This window comes from Oxyura jamaicensis, chromosome Z (assembly GCF_011077185.1).
Source record: "Oxyura jamaicensis isolate SHBP4307 breed ruddy duck chromosome Z, BPBGC_Ojam_1.0, whole genome shotgun sequence".
Classification (NCBI taxonomy): domain Eukaryota; kingdom Metazoa; phylum Chordata; class Aves; order Anseriformes; family Anatidae; genus Oxyura; species Oxyura jamaicensis.
This window is the reverse complement of record NC_048926.1, coordinates 10,608,639-10,617,547: the sequence shown is the minus strand read 5'-3', so window position 1 is coordinate 10,617,547 and position 8,909 is coordinate 10,608,639. Positions and strand designations below refer to the sequence as shown.

Here is an 8,909-nt window from a genome sequence, read left to right as displayed (position 1 = left end):
GTTGGGTGCTCACGAGCTGGGTACTGAGGTGTCGATGCTGAGCAGTTGGGTGCTGAGTAGCAGGTTTATGTGGCAAGGTTTTGGTGGCAGGGTGGCTTCTGTGAGGAGCTTCTAGAAGCTGCCCCAGGTTAGGTAAGGAGGTAAGGGCTCCACAGCTGATCAGAGCTGAGCCAGTGATGTTGTTTGTGCCTCTGTGAGAGCATAATAAAGACAGGGAAAATGAAAATAAAAAATAATAAAAAAAAAACGCTCCACACGGCAGCTGGGAGAGTGAGAGGAGTGAGGAACAGCCTTGCAGGTGCCAAGGTCAGTGAAGAAGGAGGGGGAGAGGTGCTCCAGGCACCGGAGCAGAAGTCCCCTGCGGCCTGTGGTGAGGACCAAGGTGAAGCAGGATGTCCCCCTGCAGCCCATGGAGTACCACGGTGGAGCAGGGTTCCACGCTGCAGCCCGTGGAGAGGAGCCACGGTGACCTGCAGCAGCAGGTGACATGGCAGGAGCTGCTGCCTGTGGGGGATCAAGGCTGAAGCAGTTTGCTCCTGAGGGATGGACCCCGTGCTACGGACCCATATCTGGAGCAGTTCTTGAAGAGCTGCTGCCTGTGGGCAGCCCACGCCAGATCAGTTCAGCAAGGACTGCATCCCGTGGGAAGGACCCCACAGCACAGGGGATGGGAGCGACCGAGAAGGAGCGGCAGAGAGAAAGTGCTAGAGACTGACCATAACCCCCATTGCCCCGTTCCCCTGCACCACTCGGGGGGAGGAGGTGGAAGAGGGCGGATGGGGGGAGGTGCTTTTGGTTTTTCCTTTATTTCTCACTTCTCTAGCTTGTTACTAATAGGCAATAAATCTTACTATCTGCCTATGCTGAGTCTGTTTTGCCCATCACGAGAATTGTGGAGTGATCTCCCGGTCCTTATCTTAACCCTTGAGCCCTTTGCGTCGTATTTGCTCCCCCTTTGTCTTTGAGGAGGGGAGGGGGAGTGAGAGAGTGGTTGTGGTGGAGCTCGGCTGCCCACCCGAGTAAAACCACCAAAGGAGTTGGGTGCTGAGGAGTTGAGGGTTGAGGAATTGGGCGCTGAGGTGTTGAATGCTGAGGTGTTTGGGGCTGAGAAGCTGGGTGCTGAGGAGTTGGGCATTTGAAGAGCTGGGTGCTGAGACACTGGTGAACAGTTTGGTAGGAGCTGTCTGTGCACAAATGGTCTGACAGGATACCGGGTGTCCTCAGATAAGGACATGCCTTGCAACTACCTTGGCCAGCCCATGGCCCCTGTTCCTAATTCTCACCTTCCTTTGAAGCGGATGCTTGGACCAAATGCTGTGCATGTGGAAGGAGCGTGCAGGAGAGAATTTTTCACTTGCAGCAGCCAGCACTCGCTGGAAGCGTGTCCCCCACTGCCCACTGACCCAGTTGCTGTCCCCACTGTCTGTCGGGCTGCAGGCACAGCGCCTTGGCTGCTGGCACCGGGGACCTTGTCCCCACTGGCATCAGGGTGCTCTGCTGCAGACAGCGCTCAGTGGAGGGGCTGCAGGGCTGCTCGGGCACACACGGAGGGCACTTGTCCCACAGCCAGGTGTGCCCTGGGTGCTGCCAGGGGAATAAACTCCTCGATGGCCGTGTCACAGCCTCGTGTCCCTGCTAAGGGGACAGACCTGTGCCCGCCTCCTCCACCACGCTCGGCCGCAGGGGAGTGACAGAGACACACAGGGCAAAGCTCTGCTGAGCGCAGGAGGGTTTATTAGGCTCGTGGTGCGGGGTCACTGGGAGGCACTGGGAAGCACTGGGAGGCACTGGGAGGGATCCGGCAGGCAGCAGGACAGCAGAGAGCCCCAGGACCGCGTGGCACAGGCGGCTGGGTCCCCGTCACTTGATGCGAGTGAAGACGGAGGTGCCAACCCTGAGGGGGAGCAGGGTCAGTGGGGTGGGAGCGGGTGCTGCATGGGTGGCAGCGAGGGCCGGGCTCACCTGGTGGCCTTCCAGACGTCCCTGCGGGAGGGGACCCCTTCCCGCAGGAGCCAGGCGGTCTCCAGCGTCTCCTTCCCACGGCGGTCCACGAAGCACTGGCCCACAAAGACGGTGGTGGAGTCTGTGCGGGGTGAAACGGGGGCAGAGGGGGGCTCAGTGCTGGTGGCTCCGAGCGGGGGAACCTCGGTCGCCTCCCTCCGACAGAGAGGCCCTGCCACGCGCCCTGTGCAGACAGACAGACCTCCCTGCCATGCGCCTGGGGTGCAAGTCTTCCCCGTCACCCGGACAGATTTTTGGACAGCAGCCCTGCCCTTTCCCACCGACAAACAGATGAATACCCCGGCCACCTTCCCCAGGTGGGCAGACACCCCTTCCCCATTGCCAGGGCAGACGGAGAGTCCTACCAACCCCCCCCAACAGACAGGCAGACAGACAGACAGACAGACAGCGCTCACTGGCTGCCCCGGGACCATGCCGGTGCTGCCATACCTGCAAACTGCCACTGCACGGTGAAGCCGAAGGTGGGCTGCTGCCCCTTGGTGCCGGGGGGCTGCAGGGCTCCTTGCAGGGGCGACACCAGGATCTGCTTGTCGGTGGCTGCCACCGCGGTGTGGTAGGAGCCAGAGAAGGTCCCATCCATGTCCAAGGCCAGGAGGGTCATGTTGGAGCCTAGCTCGTTCCTCCAGAGGCCCTGCAGGTCACACTGGGGACCGGGGGACAGCACAGGGCGGTGTGGCACGGCACGGCACGGCGAAAGCATGCATCCCCAAAGCCATGCAACCCCACAGCCACACGCGCTGCACCCCTGCGACAGCACAGCTCAGCACGGCTTGGCACAGCTCGGCACGGCATGGCACGGCCGGCAGGCCCCCAGCAGCCCTCACCTTCCCGGCAGCAGCGGGCCGGAGGCCGAGCAGGGCCAGGGCGAGCAGGAGGCAGCAGCGGAGGCTCCCCATGGCCGTGCCTGCCGGGGCCAGGCTCTGCCTGCGCAGCTCCAGCCCCGCTCGGTCCCGTTTATAGCGGCGGGGGCTGCGTGGTGCCTCTGGGCCTCCTGCCAAGGGTCACCCGCTGGTGACGGGCCACCGCCTGTGGTGGCACAGGGGACGCCGTGACGTGGGCGCCACTGCTGGTGCCGGCACGCCACAGGGCAGGGGTCACGGGATCCAGCACATCGTCACCGGCCTGGGACCCCACGGGGTCACCCTCATGCCAAGGGGCGCAGGGAGGTGAAGATTTGGTGCCAACCCTGCAGGGACGGAGGGGGAAACGTAACGGTGGCCCTGTGGGGGACACACATGCCTCTGTGTCCCTCTCTGGTGCCAGGGGTGTAGAGCACTGTGCCCACCAGGTTGCTGCCCAGGGCCCGTGCCTCTGCCCCGCTCACCTGGTGGCTTTCCAGTTGTCACTGGTGCCATCAGTGCATGACCGCAGGAGCCACGTTGTCCTCAGGACCTGTGACCCAGGAGCTGGTGGCACATTGGTCACAGGGCCAGCCCCAGCAGCCTGGTGGCATTTTGGTACCTGTGCCAGTTTCAGTGCATTTGTGGGTAGGGGACACTTCTTGCTCCTATCACCAACCCTCAGGCAAGACCACCCCACCACGGTCCCAGGAACCACAAGACAGACACCTGGACAGTAGTTTATTAAGAACTTAAAATAATAATCCTCTAAAACCTGCTCCCCTGCCTGCCCCAGCTCGCGGCACGGTGCCAGACCAGGCCGGGCGCTGTTGGGGCTGGGATTGTCATCGCCCCCCCCGGGGATTGTTCCAGCCGGACCCCCCCCAGCTGTGGGGGTCAGCCCGGGGGGCTGCGCACTACAGCATCCACGTGTCTACGTGCGGGTGGTGGGGGCGGCCACGTCCTGCACCCAGCCCTGCACCCTACCAGCCACAGCCTGCAGGAGAGGTCACGCTTGCTCCTGGCCATGAGGGGTGCTGGGGAGGGATCCTGCAGGCTGGTGGAGCCCTGGGGAGGGGACAGCACAGGGCACAGCAGCACCTCCCCATCAGCCGCAGGGGTGATGGGACGCAAAGTGTGCCTCCAGCCCCCTCGTGTGCAGCAGGAGGGGCTGGGAGCCCCTCCCAGGCGAGGGGGAGGTAGCTTAGGGGCTGAGGAGGTAGGGAAGGAAAGGGCAAGTTGGGCATCCTTAAAGTGAGGGAGGCACAGGACAAGGTCCCTGCCTTCCAGCCGAGGCCACTGGGCCCAGGTTATCCCCAATGCTTTGCTCGGTGCCACCAGGCACAGGGCTGGAGAGGGCCGGGGGGGCAGGGGGTGCCCGGCCAGCTCGGCTCTCCAGGGCCAGCTGCATGCTCCAGATGCTGAGGGGCCGCATGTAAGCCAGCGAGCGGTAGACTTTCTTCTCACAGTAGGCTTCGGGGGTCTGGAAGGCCATGCCCAGCTGCTCCCACACCGTCCGGTAGCAGCCCTCGGCCGTGTGAAATCCCTCCTGCACCATCCCCTGGGGGAAGAGGAAACCATCAGCGTGTGCGCCGCTTGGAGAGGACACCGGCCACCTCCACCCACCCCACCTCCGCTCACCTCCTGGATCATGGTGGCAGCCAAGGCGTAGACAACGCCGATCCACACCTCGCTGGACTGCACGCTGGAGGTGTCGGGCACGCCGTCGGGCCTCATGCCGTTCACCGCCCCCATGGTGCCGCCGGCAAAGCCCATGACGTTCTTCTCAAAGATGGTCTGCAGGGCGCTGACAACGTGGCTCTTGGGGAAGACCTGCACAGAGAGAGAGGCTTAGTGACCCGGGAGTAGCTTCTCCATAAGAAACTGGATGGAGAACACCTTTTTCTTCCCCAAAGAGAAAAGCAGCTGCTCGGGGGAGATGCAGAACTTCATGCACACTTTCTGGTGGTGACACCTCCGGCATGCATGGTCCACAACCCCCTCCAGCCACCAGCCAAAACCGGTGACAGGCTGGCCACACCGGGACACGCCACGTCTGAATTCCCAGTTACGGCCATGGGAATCTATATTCAGCTCAGCGGAATAAGATAAATCAGGGCTCGTTTTTCACCGCTTTCAGGAGGACTTCAATCCCTCCTGCAGCGAGGCAGGACCGCGGCCCCAGCCAAAGGTTGAGGCGAGCAGGGGCAGCAGGGCGCTGAGTCTGGACCAGCGACACGTCCCGTGGCTCGCTGGGTCTGGCACCAGAGGCTTGAAACTTTCACCCCTAGTAAAAGTTAAAGGCCTGTGAAAGGTCATCGGCGCTCGCTAAACAAACAGACGCTTCTGTAGAACAGGGGAGGAAGTGCAGAACCTGCCCCGCACCCCCACCTGACGGGGGGAAAAACAAGTTATTCAACAAACTGCAGCCAAAAGCTCACGACACTTGGGAGAGCTGAGTAAGCTCTTGCAAAACCAAACCAAAACGGAACAACCCGAGCATGAAAAGGCCAACTGCCCAAGCAGCAGGGACGGTTGCATGAGGACAAAGAGCCCCTGCACGCAGCTGGAAGTAAATAATGCTTTTCCACGGTTTGCTGGGGATGAAAGCCAAAATGCATCGACGCAGGGGCGGTCACCGCCTGGGAGCAGGCTAACCCGCTGGCTTCTGTGGACTCTTCCAGGGAAAGGCAGCAGGTCCCTTTTGTCTGTGCTAAAGCCAGGCATCCGATACAGTCATGTTTCTGGCGTGGCTCTGGATTAAGAGATAAGCGCAAGCATTGTCTGGGAAGCCTCTTCTCCTGCGGGATGGTTCGGGGCAGAGTTTCTTCAGGGCTGAGGTCACTGATTTTTCTGACTTCGCATTCCGTTACTGACCCGTACACGCAGCAGGAACACGTTACAAGCGGGAGTGCTGCCAGCAGAGCGAGGGATCAAAACACGTAAAAAGAAAAAAAAAAAAAATCACCCAAAGAATGGATGACCGTAGTAAACAGAGAAGTTCACCAGTGCAGCCTCCAGCAAACTCAAAGCTCACCAGAGAGCACAGAAAGCAGTGGAGTCCGACGTCAACAAAAACAGAGTCGAGATTTTGGACCGTGCCACATTTTCCACATCCAAAAATGCTGCTGGAGCACCGCGGCACAGGGCTGGAGTAACTGCAGGAGGGCAGCTTCCCAAATCCTGCAGGCTGCTCGCAGGAGAGGGCGCCTGGGGCAACCCCTCAGCACCAGCAGAGGCGACCCACGGCCCTCCGGCACCCGGAGGGGCTGCCCTTTGCTTCCATCACCATCGCAGCGCTCTGCTCTCCAGCAGCGGGGTCTGTCAGGTCTCTGCTGCTCGGAAATAACCCGTAGCAGAGCTCTTTGCTGCCCCGCCGCGTCCCGGGCGCAACGCTACCGCCGCTGCTCTCGCTGCCCCCCTGTTGCACGCCAGCAGTCTCCAGCGAAATTCTTCTCTCACGACCAAACAGCTGCGGCCTTTCGGGCCCCAAACCGGCCTTCGTCTCCTCCAACACACTTAGGACTTCATACCGGGCAGCGCACAGCATGTGGAAACGCGTGTTTTCTCCGTTTTTTTTTTTTTTTAAACAAATACCATTTTGCTGAGAACACAGCCCAGCGGGACCTGGCTAGCAGTGTGCCAGGCTTGGAGGAGGCTGCAGGCTCCTGTCGCACAGCCTGTCCCTAAGCACTCATTATCGCACTGATTAGCCTCAAACAGCCTCCACCCCAGCGCTGCCCCGTGCACAGGAGGGGCTGGAGCCCCCCCAGGCCCACAGCAGGCGCTCACCCTGCTGCAAGCAGAGCCTCCCCCGTCCTCCCTCTCACCTCCAGCTCCCCCTGGTCCAGGCCACAAGCACCCAGGAACCACTGCCCCGCACACTGGTCCGACATGATGCTGCTGGAGGTGTCGCTCCCGCTGCTGTCGTAGTTGTAGTATTTCCCTGGAAAAGGCAACAAAAAAAGGGTAAGCGGGTAGCCGACCCCAGCACCCCTCCCGGCGTGGTTTCCCACCGGTGAGCGCGCACCGTTCCACAGCATCCTCTCGAAGGCCTCCTTGCCCTTCTGCAGGATGCCGCTGTACTTGTGCTGGGTCTCCTTGTCCCCCAGCACCTCTGCCATCTTGCACATCATCCGGACGGCCGCCAGCCACAGCCCACCGCAGTAGGCGCTGCCGGTGCAAGAAGGACAGCAGCGTTGGCAGCGCTGCACGGAGCTCCCAGGACGGCTGGGGAGTGTGTCCCCAGCTCCTGTGCTCCCCCGAGGCTGCTCTCCATCACCCAGCCCTCCTGCTCACCTGGCTCCGTTCACCACCCACGCGTCGTACGTCTGGTCAGCGAAGCCCCCGTTCTCGATCAGCCCGTCGTTATCCGTGTCAAACCTCAGCTCCGACTCCATCACGGCCTGCGGGAGGCAGGAGGAGGTCACGCAGCCCCTCTCGGGATGTCTCCCGTGGAAAGCCGTGGGGTGCCGTGTCACCCCTACCACTGGAGGGGCAGGGTGTCCCCCCCCGTACCTGGCAGACCGGCCACATGTCCCGCAGGTACAGCGCGTCGTGCGTCAGGTAGTAGTCGCGGTACACCTGCAGCACGAACTTCAGGTTCAGGTCCTTCCAGTTGGCCGTGTCGTGAACCAGGTAGGCGTTGACGCGCTGCCAGGGCTCGTCGTCTGCGCGGGGACGGAGCGGATGCAGCAGGGCCACAAGCAGCTGCCGGCCCCGCTCAGAGACAGGAGGTCCCCAAAGCACCACGCCGAGCAGCACTGCGGCAATTTATCGCACCCACTGCGGCCCTGCTGCTCACCATCCCTCCGTCTCCCTTGCGTGAGCTCCATGCAGAGCGTGCACTGCCGTCCCCGTCCTGCACCTCCAGCGCCACCCAAGCCTCTTACCACTTCTCTCTCTTACAGAGAAAGGGACGTGCTGCACCCCTCACCTGGGTCCCCGATGTCGTGGGGCACCACGTTCTTCAGCTTCACCTGGGCTGTCTGGCCGCTCATCAGGTACTGCCGTGGCTCCACGTCCTCGTTTACCACCGTGACGGCTGGAAAGGGCACGGGGTGTTAGCAAGGTAGGAAGCACTGCAGCGAGCCCCATGGTCCCCAGCCCATGCTATGAAGCCAGGCTTGAGGACCCCACGTGGCTGTAAGCAAGGCAGTGGCATCAGCCAGGGTGGGGAGGGAAGCCCAGGGGGCTCAGCCCCCAGCACAGGGCTCAGCTCCCTGCTGGCGGAGCCCATCCAGAGCATCAGGGTCTGCAAACAGCCCCACGCTTCTCCTCGAGGGGCACGAGGAGACCTGTTGGCATCAGGGACTGCCCTAGCACAGCAAGAGCATTTCCAGTGCTAGACAGAGATGCCAAGAGGCACCAACAGGGCATGGCACAGGGGGTTCGCAAATCCCAGGGCTCGGCAGGGGGGCTGGAGGGGGACGCTGGCTCTGCAGCGCCAGCAGAAGGCATCCCAAACCCTCCACAGCTCACCGATGTCGTACTGCAGGCTGATCTGCAGCTTGGGCCACAGCATGACGAGGGCGAAGGAGGCGTAGAAGTGGACGTCGTAGGTGTTGTACATGCGGTACTCCTGCCCTGCAAGCACCGGAGAGGCAGTGAGGGAGGAGAGACCCGCCATGGGGACCTCAGGAAGGGCAGGTCTCCCTCCTCCCCGTGCCACGCAGGGCTTCAACCCGCAGGGGCTGCTCAAACTGCCCGGGGACAGCAGGGGGAGGATGCTTTTGGGACTGTCCATACTGTCCCTGGGATTTACCTTCTAAATAAGCAAACCTTCCGTACTCCCGCAGGACAGGGAGGAGGTGGGACAGGCTGGCTACCCCCGGCCCCTGCAGCTCCTGGGGGAGGCAGTCGTGGGGCAGCTCCAGCCAGACGGTGCCCCCGTCCGTCACAAAGTACAGCTCGTTGAACAGCGCCGACTTGTACCAGGAGGGCAGCTGGCTGCGGGGGCAGAGAGGGGGGGGGGGGGGGGGGGGAAAAAAAAAACCACCCCCTGCCCCCCCCGGGGGTCCCCAGGGGGTCCCTCCCCCCAAAGCCCCC

The 8,909-nt window shown here is 62.2% G+C and overlaps 2 protein-coding genes across 3 annotated transcripts in view; both read right to left on the bottom strand.

Annotated features, from left to right (window-relative positions):
• Positions 1-1,714: 1,714 nt before the first annotated feature.
• On the bottom strand, positions 1,715-3,477 carry LOC118156393 (avidin-like). Of its 2 annotated transcripts, none has more exons than XM_035310439.1 (4): positions 3,347-3,477; positions 2,452-2,665; positions 1,963-2,083; positions 1,715-1,894 (listed from the first exon to the last, which is right to left on the bottom strand). In XM_035310439.1, exons 2-4 carry the CDS (start codon positions 2,621-2,623, stop codon positions 1,861-1,863), a joined length of 327 nt encoding a protein of 108 aa, XP_035166330.1. In that variant the 5' UTR covers positions 2,624-2,665; positions 3,347-3,477; the 3' UTR covers positions 1,715-1,860. The 2 variants fall into 2 exon arrangements, with proteins under 2 accessions (XP_035166330.1, XP_035166329.1); XM_035310438.1 differs by lacking the exon at positions 3,347-3,477 and adding an exon at positions 2,847-3,087.
• Positions 3,478-3,587: 110 nt separating this feature from the next.
• The window catches only part of GBA2 (glucosylceramidase beta 2), an 11,215-nt gene continuing 5,893 nt past the window's right edge, over positions 3,588-8,909 (bottom strand). The window contains exons 9-17 of the mRNA XM_035310185.1: positions 8,626-8,810; positions 8,343-8,447; positions 7,798-7,905; positions 7,380-7,531; positions 7,161-7,267; positions 6,892-7,034; positions 6,692-6,807; positions 4,503-4,694; positions 3,588-4,422 (exon numbers count right to left, since the gene is read on the bottom strand). Of these exons, the coding sequence (XP_035166076.1) occupies positions 4,111-4,422; positions 4,503-4,694; positions 6,692-6,807; positions 6,892-7,034; positions 7,161-7,267; positions 7,380-7,531; positions 7,798-7,905; positions 8,343-8,447; positions 8,626-8,810 (1,420 nt within the window). The 3' untranslated portion in view covers positions 3,588-4,110. The remainder of the gene's footprint in view (positions 4,423-4,502; positions 4,695-6,691; positions 6,808-6,891; positions 7,035-7,160; positions 7,268-7,379; positions 7,532-7,797; positions 7,906-8,342; positions 8,448-8,625; positions 8,811-8,909) is intronic.